This window comes from Prosopis cineraria, unplaced genomic scaffold, assembly GCF_029017545.1.
Source record: "Prosopis cineraria cultivar Desert tree isolate PC_DT_omini unplaced genomic scaffold, ASM2901754v1 PC1, whole genome shotgun sequence".
NCBI lineage: Eukaryota > Viridiplantae > Streptophyta > Magnoliopsida > Fabales > Fabaceae > Prosopis > Prosopis cineraria.
In genome coordinates, this window is record NW_026555332.1 from 29,684,781 (window position 1) to 29,705,577 (window position 20,797).

Sequence of the window (20,797 nt, forward strand, 5' to 3'; positions counted from 1 at the left end):
ATATATTTTCTCAAATTAACCAAAAATCTAATTAAGTGACACACATCATCATTGTATTTCACCTTGTGAAGTCATCACAACATTAAAATATTTTAATATTTGATAGTTTAAATATTATAACTATTATTTGTAAATATTCCTTTGAAATTTATAAATCCTCTTTTAAAAATTAGTTACTCAACTAGTGTATCTTAAATTTATAGATGAATGATTTTTAACAACTCAACTATTATTACTTGTCAAAAAATTGCATTTACTTTTAAATTACATTATATACACTAGTTAAGTTGTAATTTTTGGAGAAATTATAACTCTCAAAAGTTAATTTGTAAATTCAGTGTGAAGATTTCTATTAATAATTAAACTATATATATATATATATATATATATTGTTTTTCGTTGCACGGGCATGCTAAAGGAGCATATCCTCAAAAGATACAATGCTTTTGACTTCTAAAATCAAAGGGTGAGTTTCCAAGCTTTTTTACCACAATTTCCTTAAATACAAGAGCTTAAAAATTAAGAGAATGAAGGAATAGCGGCCATGATATTAATAATAAAAAAAAAGAAATTGCAGCAAAATAAAAGATGGAAAACTAAAAAAAAAAGACTAGCACACTGTTATTGCTATTATGCTAGGAGCTAACACTTTGCTAATTGTTGGAGGACTTCAACGCTCTCTACTGATTGTGTGGCACACAAAGGCCATTATATTGAATTTCCTAAAGGATGAAAAAGGTTACGCTGGGTAAAGTAAAGGATAACACAAGGTCAAGGTTTTTGCAATGGGTGTGTAGATTTTGAATTGTTCAGAGAGATTGTCTGAAGACATGTGTGTAGAGTTGTCTATAGAGTTGAAGGGTGTTTGTGCATTTGGTGGCTTCTCCTTTTACATGCACAAAGTGGTAGTTTTCCTATGGCTTTATGCTTAATTATTTTAGGGCCACTAGTTACAATTATCTCTATGACTTCCTCTACTCTTGCTTTTTTTGAAATGGTGCATTGCTTGAACAAATCTCCCCCTTAACCACTTCTTTTCTAGAAGCTTTAGGTGGTCTTTAGGCTAAAGTGACTCCTTTTAGCCTAAATAGTTAGGCTTGGGGCCAAAATTAGGTTTTAGCCCAAACAATGCCTCGGTATACAAAGTTGGCCGAGTTTGTCACAAGCTAAGTTTGTATGGATATATGAACTATTCAATCTTCCATGCATTCCTAACATATCCAATATGGAACTTGCAAAGCTAGCCTTTTTTTTCAATTGGCAATTTTGCTTGAAGAGCTGGCTCATTCTTAATGAAAGACTTTAGATGTAGATCTTGCTTTCTATTTGATCCTAAAGGCATGGAGTTCGCCTTTAGTTCATTAGCCTAAGATAGTTGGGTGCTCTCAAGTAGTTACCTCTCAAGCTCTTCATATGTAACTACTTCCAAAGGCCATGAGTTAGCCTCTAGCTCATCATCCTTGTGAAGCTCATCCTTAGAGCTTTAAGATATTCATGTAAGATTGGATTTAAAGTCCTAAAGTTAGTCTCTAGCTCATCATCCTCACATAACTCATCCTCAGAGTTATAAAAGCAGTGCCGCCTAAGCTCTTCAAATAAGATTGGTTCTAAGGCCTAGAGTTGGCCTATAGCTCATCATCCTCGCATAGCTTATCCTTAAAGCTATAAGAGGAGTGCCTCCTAAGCTTTTCATATATATTCTTGTAGGATTCATGGTAACTCTTGAAAGATTCTTCTCTTTATTGAGCTCTCCATTATATTGCAAGCATTTTTTCCTCAAAGTATTCATGGCAAACCCAGGTCTTTAACTTGTTGATCTCAACTTTGTATTTCATCTTTTGCTTGTAATGTTCATGGTGCTTATATATAGATGTGATGAATCTCCCTAGAGAATATTGGATTTGATGCTCTATGTTGCATTGTGAAGTTCCCAATATCTGTTCAGGGTTCCAAAGTGTGGCTGTAAAGTTAGCCTGCACCTTAGAGCTTTGCTTGCCATACTTGTTCTTGGGTCATATTGGAGTTGACTAGTATATTGTGCTTGCATCATCACATCTAAATCCTAAAATCTGGCATAATTTTTATCATTATATTTTAATTCAAGGGTAAGATTCCATACTAGTTCTGCAAGGATGCGATTCCATTCTTGTTGGATCCATAACTCTTCTAGAGTATGGATATTTGGCTTTCTATAGGTGTTGATTCATGAGTGGATCTTTGGGTACTCTAGTTCCCAAATCGTTAGCTCTTAAGGGCCCAATACTTTGATCCCACGGGCGTATGGACTTATGACTTTATTAAAGCATAGATCTCTAGCTCTCCATGAGTGGTGATCCATAAGTGGATCTTTGCGTACTCTGATTCCTAGATCACTAGCTTTTAAAGAGCCCAATACTTTGATTATGGGGTTGCATTGATCCATAGCTTTATTAGGGTGTCGATCACTGGATCTCCATAGGAGGTGAACCATGAATGAATTTTTGGGTGCTCCTGTTCCTAGATTGTTGGCTCTTAGGGGGCCTAGTACTCTGATTTTGGGGGTGTATAGATCCATAACTCTAATAGAGTACTGATCACTAGATCTCTATAAGTTATGATCTGTGAGTGGATCTTTGGGTGCTCTAGTTCCCAAATTGCTAGTTCTTAGGGAGCCTAGTACTCAGGACAATCTTCTAAGTTATCAGGTTCAAAGAAGTCATCCTTATATTCAAAATATCTGACTTAAGGTAGTGCCATTGATACACATGCTTGGTTCCCATCGAGTATGCCAAAATATGTTTTTAATGTTTTTTGGTTGAGTAGGTGTGTTAGAGGATTGTGTCCTCAATGAGTGCAATGTTCCTGACTTCTCAAATCAAACGATGAGTTCTTAAGGTCCTTTATCACTATTTCCCTAAAAACAAGTGCCTAAAAATGAAAAAACATGCCAGACTTACATGGTGAGAGCAGCCATAATGTTGATAATAATAAAAATAAAATTATACCAAAATAAAAGAGGGGATATTGAAAGGAAAAGCACTAGCTCACTATTACTGCTATTCTGTTAGGAGCTGGTGCTTTACTGATTGCTGGAGGGCTTCAAAAGTCTAGTGCAAATGAGAAGAAATTTCATTAAAAGTTTAGTGTAAATGACAAATAACACAAGGTCACAAGCCATAAAGTCTAATCCAAATAAAAAATTTCATCCTAAACAACAAAAGTAAAACATAAATCAGAAAAATAGTGAATTTTGAATGCCCAATCGTCCTTTAAGGCTTTAACCATCAACAATTTGAAATCAAATAATAAGAAGAAATAAATAACATGACACTTTATAGTATAAAAAATAAATTAAATCAACAAAATTACCATATTGACCATTCAAGCAACAATATTTGTCTCTCTTTCAACCATCTACAATCATTGTATTATATTGTACTCTCTCAATGATAATAGTCACATCTAAAAGGAAAAAAATCAAATTAAATTAAAAATATTTTTGGATTGAACAACATGATCTATCTCTTCAAAATTATCAAATTTATGCAACTTATTAGCAAGCTCTGTGAGATATGTTCCATGGAAGAGTTAATTTTGAGCACAAATAAGTATTTCAATCATTTGAGGGGATAATGAACTCCATATTGATCAACTATGCGCCCTCTAATGCTAAAAATAGATTTAGATGTAACTATTGACACTAATTGAATAGCCATACGTCTTAGGCCATAAGAGATAGCACTTTTATTTGTAGATGAATTTGCCTTCCACCTTGATAGGATATCAAAAGTAGCACAAAAAGTAGAAATTATTTCAAAATTATCTGCAACATGTATATCCATCTACGTTTGATCATCATTTGAACTCCTTTATTTTTGTAACTCTAACCATAGAACACCAAGCCATTACCATAATTTAAAAAGTTATGATCTATTGAAGTCACACCTAATAGCTCATATGAAGAAGAGGGGACACTTGATTCCAAAGTTACTCATGCCAAATGTTCATCATATAAATGATATAGGCACTCTTTCACTCTCTTTTAAACACATACTTTAGCATCAATGAAAAGATTATAAAAACTATGGTTTACATAAGCCAATTTGTATTAAGGGTCTAAAATTATAGAAACAACCGATAAAGGATTCATGTTATCAACTTAACCCTAATGCTTCTCATACTTTACTTGCATGCTAAGGGTCATGTCACCAAGGAGAGGACTAGCATTCATAATGTTTATTTGCAATAAATTTTAGACACATATTATTTAATTGAAGCATGTATTATTTGTTGATTACATTCAGTGTGCTTAAGAATATCAATGTTATATGATAAAAAGAAACCTTTAAAAACTTGAGAAAGATGCATGCTTTAGCCCAATCCCTTTCCTTAGGATACTTATGTTTACACAAACATCTAATTAAGTCACATAGAAAGATGCTCGCCCTTATCCTCAATTTAAAGTGAGCATGATATTCATCATCTTCATCATGCATTCTTTCAAACACTCTTTAAAACTTTAAAGTAGATTCAAGCATCAAATATGAGGAATTCCATCATCTGGTAACATCCAAGCATGCAAGGCTTTTAATGTCCAATTTCTCCCCTTTAGCCTAAGTTTTAAATTTTAGAAACCTTAAAGGAGAGTAAAGCACATACCTCATATCATTTGTAAAGGAATCAAAACTTTCTTTTAAATTCTTCAAACCTTTACTCACCACCAAATTTAGCATATGAGCACAACACCTCAATTGTCAATAGTCACCACCATATACTAATCCCTTCTAAGCCTTAATCCTCCTCTTTAGGTATGAGAAATTTGTTTCATTTACCATTGCAATATCCATGGTTACCCTAATCTAGTAAACATTTCTCAATTGTGTTCCCTATTATTTCATCTCTATGATTTCTAATCATACAAAAATTAAGAATCCTCTTATTAACTTTCTAATCAGGGTTAATGAAATATATAGTCACACACATATAGTTAAAGTTTTGATTTGATGTCATGCAATCAATAGTAATGCAAACACAATGAGCATACTTCTTTAGGGCCTTCTTTAGCAACTTCATTTTTCTAAGATATAACTGCCAACAATCCCTTGTTATGGTTGTTGTTGAAGGAATTGGAAATCATAGTTCTAATTCATAAATAAATTTTTGAATCCTTCATTCTCAACAACCCTAAAAGGTTATTTATCACAAATTATGAATACAGCCAATGCTCTTTAACATCTCTTCTTGTTATAAATATCAGGAATCAAGCCTAGATCTTCCTTCTTCTTACAAGTCTACCCCTCCTTATGACACATAATTTAACATTAATTGCTTCTTATTTGTTGTGGCTTTATGTAGGCTCTTGGGACATTTTGATAAATGCCTTTTCAAGATATTTATCCTATGCTTGATTGGGTTATAGACATTTATTTTGTGGCAATATTTATCAATTGCTCCATACTTCTCTTCAAATGGCAATTTGGAAAAAATTCTCAAATTTGTGATGATTTTGGTATCTTCATTTAAGGTTCAAATTTTATAGGTTCTTTCCTCTTTTGACCCCTACATTCTACTTCCTAAGGAGCTTTTGTAGTAGTAGTGATAAGCAGTAGATGAAGCAATGGAGAAAAGGTAGAGGTAATGGAGAATGTGTAATCAAACCAGGATTAGTCCCACCTTAATTATAAGGAAAGTATGTATAGCTATAGATGTGAAAGGATTAGGACTAACATTAAGACCAATGGGAGTTGTTATTTCACCAGGATTGTCATATGACATATGCTAAGAAGGAGTAGAAGCATAATATTGTTCTTCCATTTCAACCAATTAATCCAACAGAGGTTATGATGCAATAAAATCCATCATGTCAACTAATACTAGAGCATTTAAAAAACAAATAATCAAATAAATGTAATGCCAATCTATACATTTTCTATATAAGTATACTCACAACATTCAAAAGCTAATGAAATGTGCACATCAATAACATGTTTCAAGAGACTTATTGCAGATCAATAAAATTTAGCGAGATTAAGGGAGATGCTAAGATAGGGGAGGTAGAGACCAAACCTTCATTAATAAAAGACAGCATAGTGGTGGATAGGAGGCAAGATTGGAGAGTAGATAGCAATAAAACTTAAAGTGATTGAGTCTAAATGTGAGCCATGAGTTGAAGTAACTAATTGTGAGTTAGGATTTAGGCTTCTTAGGGTTTCAATCTAGCTAACATCATTTTATTTTTCATTTATGGCCCTACTCACCCTCAAAACGATGTTGTATTACAAAAAAATCAAAAAAAATATTGCCTTAGTTCAAGCAGGGCCAATTGGTTAGATTGCCCAGCCCTAAACCCTTCCAAACTTGACAATTAGGCTTAGCCTTGCCATGCTCATTCATTTTCAGGGTTGGGTTGTAATATCCTCCTCCTTCTAATCCTATAATTAAAGCCAAATCCCAAGTAATTAGGAAATAGGATTATAGTAATTATTAAAATATAAAGTTTTCAATAGTTAGCAAAATAGGGACCCCAAGTTTACAAAACTAAAATCTTTTTCAAAGTTTTGCAACTAGACAAATTAGAGTTCACAAATATGCAGAAGCATAGGATTATTACATAAGTGAGTGCATTTGTTTAAGAATTTGAAAAAAGAGAATTTTTGGAAAAATTTGAGGAGTGTCTCGCGACTCATTGAACATGCGTCACGACATGTTCACCTCTATGACATGCATTGCGGCTCGTGGCACCATACGCCACAGCACAATTACACAAATTTTGACAGTGAATTTTGTTGTCAATTTGATAGTAATAAGGGCAACTTCTAACGTACTCCAAATTTCTATCCGACATTCGATTGACGTGAATTAAGTGTCTACAAAAAGATCTTTTCGAGCTCTAACTAATGGCATTGATCTCAAACTTAAAATTCTTTCTAAAACGAAAATTGGACATACTTTTTAAAAGTTACACTTTTACAACAATTTTCACAAAATCAAGTGTCTAAACCAAATACCAAAGGCTAATAGCCACCAATACCATATTGACCACATACAAATGATTAAGACTAACTTGTGCAATGTACCATATCTCATGAAATACTCTCAGATCAAATTTTCACTACACAACCCCTTAGACTCATAAACATACAAGGGGGAGTTTACCACCATTTTCATCAATTTTTTCAAATCATCTCATAACATACTCTACTCTTACTTGCATTAGTATTTTGGCCTTATCAAAACAACACATATTCATTAACTCACTCCCTAAGGCCCAAATAGACTTACAATTTACAATTCACATGATGCAAGGAATAAATGAGAATTCTTAATTGGCAATTGAAATTTTCATACACATATAAATACTCAAAATAAAGAGGCCTACTACTATCAAATTGTAGTCCTAAGCGTCTAGGTCTTTTTTCCTCTATCCACATCTCTTGAGCTATTTCTTGTAATATTGAAGATAATGGGTGAATATAACTACTCAATAACTAAGGTCCGACTAACCTATACTTACGCATATCAATTAGTTTAAATACAAGTGGCAATTAATGTCAATACTTTAACCATGTAAAACATATGAAAATAGATACTCATAATTCCACTCACATAATAGCATTTACTTGAGCAACAATGCTTTTTAGCACTTATCATATAAAGAGAGTTGGTCACACAATTCATTGACAAATACATTAGAAGAAATTAAAACTCAACTCATGATATCATCATTAAGAACACAATATAGACAACCAAGTGCCCGCACTCACTATATGCATGATCACACCTTTATATTCTCTTTATTCCTCTAATATGAAACCATGGGCTATAACTCAATGAGATAGTCTATATCCCATAACTTTCCTAGCCTAAATACTTGTGAGGGGATTACTCGATCAAGGCATACCCAACTTACTTATGGAATACGATTTCCTCATTTCTCACACTATGGGATGTCATACACCCTAGACTAGCCTCCTCATTAAACTGGTGGATAGCTAACTAGGTTTGAGTCCTTCATTGAACCAGTAGGACAGTCTCTTGTTGAATAAGTGAGACAATATAGATATAATCAATCCAAAAAACCATCTCACGGATGGGCCTTACCATGTAGATTTTATTATCTACTCCTCTTTCTAGGTGAACTCTTGCCTCTCAAGATCATACAATGCACATTCATGCCATAATTCATATTTAATACAATTCATAGAACTTCACATTATCAATTTCATCAAACTTCATCATTACACAAATCATTGAACTTCTTAAAAATATTTTCATGGAACTTCAAACCAAATAAGTCATTGAACTTCAATTTCACAATCATTGTATTTCACACTTTTAAAATCATTGAACTTCACAATTTTAAATATCATTGAACTTCTCATGAACAAAGATTCATGTTACTTATCAAATCACAAAGTCATTGAACTCCCAGAAATATAATATGAAAATCCACCAATATTGTTCTCAAAAAATTTCACATCTTAAGGCATAAAACTCACAAAATCAATCTCGTGGATTTTCTAGCAAATCAAGCCATACTTGCATTTCCTTTTAATTTACACATTTTAATGATCAATCATAAATCCATAAACTAATAAACACATAAAAGCATAAGATAGAATTCCCCCTATTTCCTCAAATTTTTGAGAGGTCAAAGGTTTCACCCTTCAGTTACTCACAAAGCTTCCAAGTTTAAATGGTGCCAATGGTAGTTACTCTACAAGCATTTACCATGCAAAACATAATATCCATAAGACTTCTTAGCTTTCTTTAACCCTCATTAATAACATTGAGTTCTTAAATGGTCATTAATGAAACCATATTGTTCCCAACTACCAAATTTATGAGAATTTTGGACATTTAATGTCCTCCAACCACCAATCATCATAAAACCATAAATACTAAGTTTAATTAGCTTAATCTAATCCCATTAACTCTATTTAAATCAATAGGTTCAGACCTATAGCTTCTATGAACTAAAAATCACAATTATCAATCAAACCCTAACTTCTACCATTAAGAAAATGTAAGAAGAAAGAAAGATTTAAGTAAAGAAAGCTTACCTTTGATGTTTAAGAGCTCTAAAATAATTTTAATATTCAATTCTCCCAAGCCCTAACACTACTCTCTTACTGCTATTTCGTTTGTTCGTTTCTTCTCTTCCCTAATGTTCAAATTCGTGATTTATTTTAGCAGAAAAATGACCATATGCCATGGTGGATGCACAATGCACCACGGGGCATTGCACAGAGAGCTCTTCCAAGCGTGTTGTCATGCATGAGCTACAGCGGCCCATCTATAAGCTGTGGCGCGTGTCACAGAATCACTTTCCTTAAAAATTCTTCCTCTTCCATTGCTGGGTGACCCGATTCTCCTTTGGACTCGCTTTTAAAACTAAAATCAAGACCAAACATGCTCGTTAAGCCTCTCTAGCCATACACCTCACTAATACACTTAATTAGTATATTTGAGCTTAATTAATCTAATTTAAAATTAAGGATGTTACATAAGTTAGGCATGATTTCTTCATGCCAGGTCAAGCATCATAAATTTTAGGCATGCTACACAATCCTATGAGAAGTAAGCCTCAAATCAAAAGTCAAATCACATTAGAAAATTAAAATAAACAAGGCAAAGTATCAAACTCAAGCAACTTGTCCTCAATGTTCATCTCATATTCTCATTCTCAATCTCACAACTCAATACTTACTAGTATTACTAAGAGGCCTAACCACCAATCACTGCTCATTTCTATTGTCTCTACTAACCTTTTACCTTGCTATCATCTCACAGTTTAAGTTGTTAGCTTTAGGTGCATGCATCATTAAAGGTTGCTCTGTCATTAATGGCTTAGCTAGCTCAATTCACTTATTTTTGATGAACATTATAAGTTAATATTTTGGTCTACCTAGAATAATCATAAAAGAATATCATATTAGAACTCATCATATCATTTAGGTGTATTTTTTTTAAAATTAACAATTCATGAAAAAATAAATGGTTTGGCTGGTTAGCTCATTTAACTTGCCAACCCTCAAGGGTTGGAGTTGAATCCAACTCAACCCATATTTTTCCAACTCATATGGTCAGAGTTGTCCCATATTCCTAACTCTATTTTAATCATTCTTATAAATATTAAATTATGTGGATGTTTATAAACTTTCCCAGCTCTTGGACATTTATTTCTCACACTCTATAACCTCTCTTAATGAATGGTTATAGTAGCTTTTTTTCATATTTAATACCCATAAACTCAAGGGCTATCAACTTCAAAGCCATGTGTGGGATTGCTTAAGTTGGCAAGACACTTTAGGGAGGGTATGCAAGAAGTACTTACCCACTATATATCAAAAAGTGAATAATTATTTATCAAAGCCAAGGGTAGAGACATAAATTTTAATTAGGGGGTGAAATTACAATGTAAAAACATTCATATAAGAAATTTAAATAACTTGGCTATTTCAAAAATAAGTAACTTTTTCTAGAAAACCTTCCCAACTGTAACCTTTTAACTTTGAATAATTAATTTTGTGGTAGGTATCAAACACAGCATTCAAAGTATCTTGAGATTTTTGTTAGTAGTTCTCAAATTTTTTTCATCAAATGTAAAATGGAATCAAAATCAAATGACATCAATACTCATTGGGAATAATTAGATCGTACGACAACTTAATTGTCAAGAGTTGATGCAGTTGCATTATACATGCATAAACATATAAAATTGAAATGAGAATATCATCTAGTATCTTCAGGCCACTATAATGTGCTAACTTAGCTCATTCCTAGCTAAATCTCAAGGTCATTGCTTACAATAAGAACATGCAACATTAACAATCATATTCAAGTTTTGAAAAATGAATGTATATTACCTCTTTACTAGCAGCAATAAAAGTTATTTCTAATTGATGAGGTAAACAATGTAAATAATATTTTAAGGGAGATGATATAACATAGCCCCTAGATTTTATTTAGAAGAAATGAAAAAGATAGAGCGTCATGACCCCCTTGTCCCCTGTCTTTATCAATGATGACAACTATAGATACCAATGCTATAATTAAAGGTGAGTTTCTCAAATCAAATTCAATTGTTTATTTAAAAGACCCAACTCCAAGAATTGTTATTTGTTTAACTTTTCCAATGATTGATTATACAATGCTTTTTGGAATTCCAAAAGGTCATGGATGCTAATTAACATTTTATGGTTCTATCATATTTAGAGCCGATAATTTGAATGGGCTAGACTTATTCAAGCCAATAAACTCAAACTTATAGAAAAACCCAAATAGCCATCCCTAGCCCTAATCTTTTTAGGCTTCAGGCCAGTCTAAATACCCAAATTGTCAAAAAAATTGTTATTGTTGTTGTTGTTGTTCCTTTTTAAAACAAATTTTAATTTTCTTACTTTAAAATTAATTATTTTTATTTTGTCAAAAAATATAAAATATACTTTTTATAATATTTAGAAAACTCAATTTGAGAAAAACATTATGCATTTTAAAGTTCAAAAATCAAGATTAAAATATTTTATATATTAAAAATATAATAATTTTTTTAAATTTTTTTTAAGAAAATATCTATAATAATGTATTCAAATATATGATTTCTTAATTTAAAATAAACTAAAATTTTAAATATTAATTAATATTTAATATTATATATTTTTAAAAAAGTATTTTTTGTTTGAATATTCAGGCTAGCCCAAATAGGCTTAAGTATTAAAAAATTAATATTTTGCCAAGTGCAGCCTTGACTTTTTTGGTCCCGGAATGAGGTTGAACCACCTATTTATTTGGGTCAAACTCTAATGACATTTTGATCTTGGAATGAACTTAATCCACCTACTTATGCAAATTTTGAATGTCTTGTAAGGTATTTTCTCACAGTTGGACCTACTATTACAATTGGGCTTAATCATCTTATGTATTGAAATTATGAGGAAGCAACTATTGAGTCAAAAGATGGTAATATTAGGCTTAAGGTATTACATTGAAGTAGCTAGTGAATATTTTTATTTTACATTATGAGATTGTGATGCATCAATAAGGATTATTATATGATATTATGCGGTCAATCTAATTTGAAGGGGAAAGGATAAGACACTATTGAAAGAAGGACTTTTAACGTCAATTATTAAGAGGAAGCAAAAAAAAGGAAGTGAAAAATAGACTTTCCACGTCGATTAAAGTTAATCAATATGGAATGTCCCAAAAACCATTTGAATTTTTTTGAAAAAATTAACTTTTTATAATGGTTATTTAAAAATCGTTGTTAAAAGTCACTTTTCACAATGATCATTGTATAACAACTGTTGTCAAAAAATTTTTAACAACAATTTTCAAATAACCATTGTTAAAACTTATTTTTTAAAAAAAAATTTGTTTGTTTTTCTATAAATCTAGAACTTAAAATCTATAAATTATATAGATCATACAACAATTATAAATAGCCAGCCAATAAAACCATAATGTCTATAAAAAAAGTTACAATTATACATAATATATATTTACAAGTAAACTATATATTTGTTCAACTACTAAGAATGCTATAGAATTTTGTTCAACTCTTCACTTCAAAAAGTATTCTTGAAGAAGTTTTTGAGTCTAAATATCTCAAATGCTGTCAATCTCTTTCTCATTATAGGGCTCTTTATTATAAAAAAATTTAAATAATAAAATTAATCAGAATAATATTTTAAGAAATTAAATATAAGAATTTAAACTAAAATAACAAAACTAAATACATCTTGTAATCTTTTAATACTTCCAACTTAAATTATCTCATGCATATAATGGATAATATAATATCTACATTCTATACTTCTTGCTTGCCTAAGGTATTGAAATAAATAAAAATATAAAATTGAACTAAGACATGTGAGGGATAATTAAATATGAAAGTTAAAGGTTCACATTTATATTTGGGTAAATCCATTCCATTGATAATTTTTGCTTGTGTTTTCCAAACGTAAGCATATAATAAATCTCAAGTGCACTATTATCATTTGTAAATAAAAAAAATATTATAAAAGTATAAATATCTGTAAAAGTAAAATTTTATATAGACAAAAACTTATTTATTGAAAATCCATGTTAATTCCTCACTTGGTGTTTCACCCAAAGAACAAAACTAGGATGCTACACTTTGATTCAAGTAAAGAATACAAAGTGACCAATGATAAATGTAGCATATAAAAAATTAAATAGGTATTAGACAACACACACGCGCGCGCGCGTACACACGCGTACACACGCATAGGCACACGTACACGCGCACGCGCGGGTGCACACACACGAATAAAAAATACTTGCCCATCAATAATTGGCTATATGACATATGATTCATCACATATGTCATCCTCGCTATTTGACATATGATTCATCACATATGTCATCGTCATATATACTATGTTGTGAGCTTATTGCACAACTTTTGGGCACAAAAATCCAACTATGTTTTTGTCCCATTGCATAACATATATTGCAGAGATACCTGTCATTAGTAGTACGAAAATAAAATGAAATAATGAAAAAAAGTAGATAAAAAAGGTATAAGATTCTCAATTTAGCTCATAATATGTCTAGCTTCTTTAAATTTAGGAACTCCTTAAGATCTCTCTTGTTGAATCCAAAATCATATCCCTTTTAATAGTAATGCCTTCTTTCATATGTTTATAAATTTCACACAATTGCACCAGGAAAGAAAATTTAATAGTATTTTTAGATTTCTATTAAAATGTAAAATGAAATATTTATGTAAGTAATTTTTTGACTCAAAGAAAATAACATAATGTTAAGTTGTTATTTACCTCTGGTGATGTTGTATCAATTTTTAACACAAGATTTTCAGGCCATAGAATGAAAGAACTTTTTGCTTGGCTTATTGTTGTAATCTCAGAAGTGGAAAATGGCACATGTACATTATTCTCGCCCTTTCAAACATGTGTATTTATTAACCAAACTTAGTCCTCTTTAATCTTTTGATGATTTATTGTGTACCCAATATTGTATACTTGACCTTTGACAACAACACATTTGTTTTTGGAATCTCTAAATAAAGATAACAAGAAGTTGTTTCATTGTCATCTAGTATGAGGAATGAGGATTAATTAGTGCTAGTGCCATTGGCCCTAGTCGATTATTGCTACCTTCATGCTTGGTATCATAGCGAAAGTCTATATTAGATCTATGTTAAATTAAATTAAACACAAATCTATGTTAAATTGATGAGAATCAGTCAGATGCTGAAGTTTACCATTAGATACTCTCTCTTCAAAATACCATTTCAAATTCTTTGCTTCCGTGGCATTAGAAAGCAAATGCTCAAATCATGATATTATTAAAAGATATCATAGCACCTTCAAAGGTGAACCTTTAGTTATCTCATTACTATCACACCGATGTCCTTCTTTACTTTGTATCGTGAGACCCCACATTTCAGACATTTATATAACCCTTCATACTCTTTTCTGTATAACACACAATTATTAAGATAAGTGTATATTTTTTTATACTACATACCCATTTGGCATAATATTTTATTGGCCTCATATTGGTGGTTAGGAAGTGTATTACTATCAATGAACATATCTACCAATAATTCAAGCAACTAAGTAAAACTTGTATCGGTCCACCCACATTTGACCTTCAAGTTGACCAATCTTAACACATCAGTCAAACGTGTATACTTTTTACACCCTGGATACAAAGGCTTTTCTGCATCACTTTATGAGCTCTCATATGCATGTATTTGGTCAAATGACTCCATTCCAATATCATGGATCATATCTTCTATTTTATCATTTCAGGCATTCTCACTTTCTTCTTTCTCTTGGGACGTATAACTCAATCTTTTAGTTTTACCATGCCATATCCATTTTTTATACCTTAAATTTATTCCATCACAAAGTAAATACTCTATTATTTCATCAATATCTAGTTGATTCCCATTTAAACATTTCACACATGGACAAAAATATTGTTCATTTTTACTAGGAACATTTCTTTTAGAAAATTCAATAAAATATTCCACCCTATTCTCATATTATTTACTTGTTCTCCTAGCATTCCTCCAACTATGGTTTATTGTTTAACTACCTAATTAATCAACATAAACAATATTATATTTAAATTTTCCTAACTTAATTTAAAAAATTTCAATGGAATTGCCCCTTAAAATAGAACCTCTCAAATTTTCAACAAAAATAAAATTCAACTTAGATCTCAACAACAATGAAGTTCAAATCAAACTCACAAGCCATTATTATATTATATATACAAACTTTTTAAATTTTTAAAAAAATTTGGCAAAGTTTTCCCTTTAAATGAGACCTTTCAAAATTTTAACAATAATCAAGTTTAACTCAAATCTCAAACAATAATTTAAAAATTTAGGTAATCTAAACAAAATTAAACATATAAAAATTTCTCTAAACAGGTATAAATTCCATATACTATCCAATAACATTCATGGCATAAAAATCATTATAACAAATTTAATTCATCTAAAGAAGTACAAATTTCATTCCTTTATTCAACAGCACTCATCACAATAAATTTAATTCCTCTATCCAGAATCATTTTGAAGAAAGAAAAGAATTATATTAATTATAAAACAAGGGCAAAAAATCATATATATGTATATAACAAGCCAGTATAATTTTTATAAATAAAAGAAAAAATGGCAAAAAAAAAATAATGATACTTACTTAGAATCTATGGACATGAAAATGCAACCCAAAAAACTAATTTGAAGCAACATCCAACAATGGAGGAAGAGGAAGAAGCAACCACCCATTGAAACAGAAGATCCACTAATAATGGAAGACAAAGGAAGAAAGAGTAAAGCAAATGAAGACCCTGAATCAATGAATAAACTTGACCCACAAAGAGAAATAAAGAAAATGTACCTCAAAAACTCCAAACTCACATAAATGGCGACAAAAATGGCTTCGATGGTGGCGGTCACAGCTTCGACGGTGGTGGAGAAGGCTTCAACAGTAGAAGAGAATATGCTTTGGGAGTTTAAAACTAACAGAAAAAACTGAAGAGAATGCAAACGGCGTGCATGAACTTCAATGAATTATGGTTTATAAAGGAGATACGATGTTGGTTATAGATATAACCAACATCCTATATGTTTTCTGCAGAATCGATGGTGAAAACATACACTTTAAAAAAAAAAAAAATTCAGACCTGGTTATCGATGTCGGTTCTTCAACAACTGACGGCAAAAACCTTTTTTTCCACGCCGATTCATTTGGAAACCAACGTGAAAATAACATCAGTTATTAAATAATTGACATCAAATGTGACGTCGTCATCACCATTTAAAAATTTTAGATATTTACATTTTTACCACCTCCTTATTTATTGCAATAATTATTTATGAAACCGACATTAAAAGGTGACGTAAACAGCAGTATTTTTTAGTGGTGAGAACGAATATGTTGATGATCTCAATGGAAAGTTATGACAGATCCATGTGTCTGAAGCGTTAGGCTATGTGAGTTGTGTTGGGGAGTTTGAGATTTAGGAGGTTCATGGTATATTTTAGGTTAGCTTGCTTGCTTGTCACTTTATTAATTAATGAATCTTCATGTGACTTTTGAATTGAATTTACTTACTAATAAGAAGGATTATTTTTATAACGATGGAAATAAATTACTAAAATAGTAGCAACGTCTTGCTGCATTACAAGAAATAAATCAGGACAGAAGGGGGAAAACATGATGAAAATCAACAACGTAGGATAAAGCTCTTTTTCGGTGAGCATGTCAACTGTTTCATTAGCATCACATGATATTTGCTCTACTTCCACACTTCAGTCACGAGCCAATAGTGATCAAATCTGAAAAATGAGGTCCATAATTGGGTGAGAGAAGAAATCTTCACCATTGAGAAATTTGACGGCATCCAAAGAGTTAGATTTAAGGATTAGCTCTCAGTAACCAAGATCACAAGCTATTTTAAGCCCCCACATGCAAATCCAAAGTTCAACAAGCAGCAGGTCACCATCATTCACGTCAAATATGTAGCCAACTTTAAATGCACCACTAGAGTCTTGAATCAGACCACCGTATTCGAAGATGTTAATTTTGTGTTGCAAGAGAGCATCATCAACGTTCAACTTCATACAAGCATACAGCGGCGTGATTAAACTTTGATTGGACAGGCATATCTACTTTGACAATGACTGGTCAAAATCAAATGTACTGGGCTGATTAAACTTTCCATCATTCTATGTTGATTTTTCAAAGCAGCAAATTTGCTAAAATTTCTCAACACAAGGATACAAGGGACGTGATTCAATATTTGCTGAAATAATCTATGGATTTAAAGTTCATGGTTACTTCTCAACTATTCACTTAAAAACGTCTTCTAAATTTATTTTGTGGCACAATTTTACTCTTTAATATTTAAAATTGATATATTGGACACACTATTATTTAAAAAATTAAATTTTTCATTTTTCTCATAAACAATTTAGAAAAAAATACTCTGACCTCTTCTTTATTTAAATTTAAATTATAGATACCCTTTTATATTTTTTTAAACCTATGAAAACTTTGCCAAGTATGAATAGTTTTTTTGGACCAACCTCTAGTTACAAAATCCAAGTATCTCCTTTATTTTTAATATTTCATTTTCATCTACTTAATTATTAGTTGATAGTTAAATGACATATGTTAGACCAAAATACCTACTCTTTAAGCGTAAATATTATCTAAAACTCATTCAAATTACCTAAAAAATTAATGCATATATTCTTTTACCTTTTTAATTTATATTTTAATTTTTTTTCATTGTTGTAAACATATTCGTTTTAGTATTAAAAAAACGTTAAATATGTAAATCAGTTAAAACTTGAAATATATTTCAAACACGCAGTTAAAAAAAAATTAGCGAAGTAAGAATTTTTGGGCAAAAAATAAAATAAGAATTTAACACACACACACACAAAAATTATTTATTATAATTTATGTTTATTTTTTAATTTCATTAATTTTAACAAAAAATTAAATTATTTATTTAAATATCCACATAGTTAATTATTTAAAATTTTTAAAATTGCAAGAGAGAATAGACAATTGGATTATAAGAACAAATTAATAATTTTAAAACTTTTAATACGATTACAGATAAAAAATTAAATATTTTAAAATCTTTAGTAGAATATTTTTAATAGTGTTAAAAATTGAATTAAAATATAGGTTTTTAAACTAGAGGGTATCTATACTTTGAACAAAATATAAGAGAGGTCACCGTAGTTAAGTGAACAATTCAACTATCAAATCCAAGTTGTGGGACAATTAGTTGGGTTGGAATCAACCTTTAATTTACTTTATTCAGACCAATGATAGATTCATCAATCACCATGCTAGTGTGACAGATTTCATAACTTAGGAGAGGCAATGGGATTCGAATAAATGGCAAAATATCTTGCCTAGCTGGGTGGCGTTGGAAATAATGAAACATCGTGTTCCTGATGGTGATGTGGAAGATTCGTTCATATGGGTGAATGCTTCAGATGGTACCTTCTCTGTCAAAGCTTCTTAAAAACAAAAATGAATATTTAAATATTTAATTACACATGCAACATGGACTCATAGAGGACGAAGAGGCACAAGCACAAGACAGAAAATATAATGTCTCGAATCGTACGGACAAGATTCATGGACGCCATTACCCTCAAGCTACCTTTGGTTAGACATTGATGATTCAGTCAACACTCAAGGTAGATTCGCGAGTGCAGGAGTGATGAGAAATTCACAAGGGCAATGGTTAGTGGGTTTCAAGCAATGCATGAGCCAAGGATCTCCTATTGAAGCTGAATTAGAAGGTAAGTTGAACTAGAAGGCATCAGATCGGGTTTGAAAATATGCCAAAATCTTAATTTTGAGAAAGTTTAAATTCATACTGATTCATTGGAAGGAATACATATGATTTTAAGGGAATGTGATTCAAATCATCCCTTTATGCCAATTTGTATCAAATAAGGGACTGCCTTTATTTTCTAAAAGAAGTAGAAATCTTTTTTTCATGATGAGAATTGATCAAGTGCACTGATTTATTAGCTAAGAATGCATACAAGGAGAATCAAGGTTTTTGGGTGCTAAATGATGTCCCTAAGATCTGTCAGGAAATTATTGATCAGGAAAAGAGCTTATGCTCTAGTGGTTAGTTTTGTGTAGTTTTTCCCCTTTTCAAGCATCAGCTTGCCTTATGTACGGGGAAAAAAACTATCAAATCCAAAGATTACTCTATATCTGGGTAAATGGTTAGCAAGATATGAACGTTTTGCTATTTACAACCGAATGAATATATATTAAAACACATATTGGGACATCAATCGTATGAACAAAATATTCCCAAAATATAACTATTGGAAGGTTACAACCTGATAGCTTATCTGGATACTGCATCTTCGCATTGGAAAAGAAACTCCAACTTTCTTTGTTGCTAACAGTCACAGCCATAACTTCCAGTTCAACGAAGCTGATGACCGAAGTACTTCACGAGACTTGAAACTCATGAAGTACTCTTTAATCAGTATAGTGAGGAGGCAGAATCAAACACTTCGAAGCTCGCCGACCGTCGCATTCCTCCGTGATTCACCGTAATCTGCTTCCTCACATCACCCCCTGACATCCTATCAGTGTACCTCTCCCTGTTCTTCCCTTCGATTTCACCAAATCCAAAAGAGTGACCCGTTGAATGACACCTCCCCAAACTTTTTCCTTTGACTGAATTAAGCTCCGTTCCACTCTCAGAACTTTCATCGAACGCCCTGTGTGCATTTATCTCGTTCGGAATTAGTATCACGACTTCGTTTCCACCACAGCGGTGCTCCTCCAGCGGCATCAGCCTCGAGCGACAAACAGGGCAAGTTAAGTGGGAGGCTAACCAGGCATCGATACATTCTGGGTGAAAAACGTGATTACATATCGGAAGCAATCGGAGCGTATCTTGCTGGTTAAACTTGCTCAAGCAGACGGCACACTCCGGTGGGGCTTTCCCAAATTTGAGGTGTTTCACGGCGGAATACCGGAGGATCGGGAAGGTGTCGAGTAACTTTAGGTCGACACCTTGAGGACCACTTGAGCAGAAATTCGTGCCGGTGACAGTTAGGCCTCCGGCCGTGAGGTCTTTGTTGCAGCCGTGGCAGATGTATGTTGAGAAGCAGCTAACGAACAATAGGGCGAAAACGAGGGCCACAACCACAGGATCGAAGGATGGCTCTCGGTTGTGGGGTGTAGCACTAGGAGAAGCCACCGGCGGCGAACTTGACTGGGCATGAACGGCCGACGATAGAAGGAAGAAGATCATGATGCACGATAGTGTGATTCTCTTTATCATTCGGATATTATTAATTATTGGAGCTTGTATCAGCGAACGTGAATGAATAAGAAGAGGGGCTATTGTAATGCTCGACATGAGAGAAAGAAGGTCAAAATAGAATCCAACTAAAAATGGAACACCTAATGCAGGGCAAAGAAATTCCTGTATGGAATAGAATTCTGCATATAATTATATTATTGTATACCACATCAACACTTGGTTTCATTGATGTCGAGTCATTAAGTTGACTATCTGAATTTATTATTTTTATATTTTTAATTTATAAAATTATATTAACTTATTTATAAATTTATATTAAATACAAACTCAATTAATTTTAAGTTTACTTTTTAAATTTTTTTACGTTATTAACTTATAAAATCGTGCCTGCTCAGTGATAAATTTAAATTAAATAGAAATTTAATTAAACTTGTTAAACTTATTATTTTTTATCAAGTTAAGTGTGTTAAATATATATTAT

The 20,797-nt window shown here is 31.8% G+C and overlaps 1 protein-coding gene across 1 annotated transcript; it reads right to left on the bottom strand.

Moving 5' to 3' along the window:
* Positions 1-19,218: 19,218 nt before the first annotated feature.
* On the bottom strand, positions 19,219-20,448 carry LOC129293340 (E3 ubiquitin-protein ligase ATL31-like). The gene has a single exon (XM_054931260.1). It carries the CDS (start codon positions 20,410-20,412, stop codon positions 19,525-19,527), a length of 888 nt encoding a protein of 295 aa, XP_054787235.1. The 5' UTR covers positions 20,413-20,448; the 3' UTR covers positions 19,219-19,524.
* Between the last annotated feature and the right edge of the window lie 349 nt (positions 20,449-20,797).

Bases quoted from the DNA above. Each gene is read 5' to 3' on its own strand.
- LOC129293340 (XM_054931260.1), bottom strand. From the start codon at position 20,412: ATGTCGAGCATTACAATAGCCCCTCTTCTTATTCATTCACGTTCGCTG.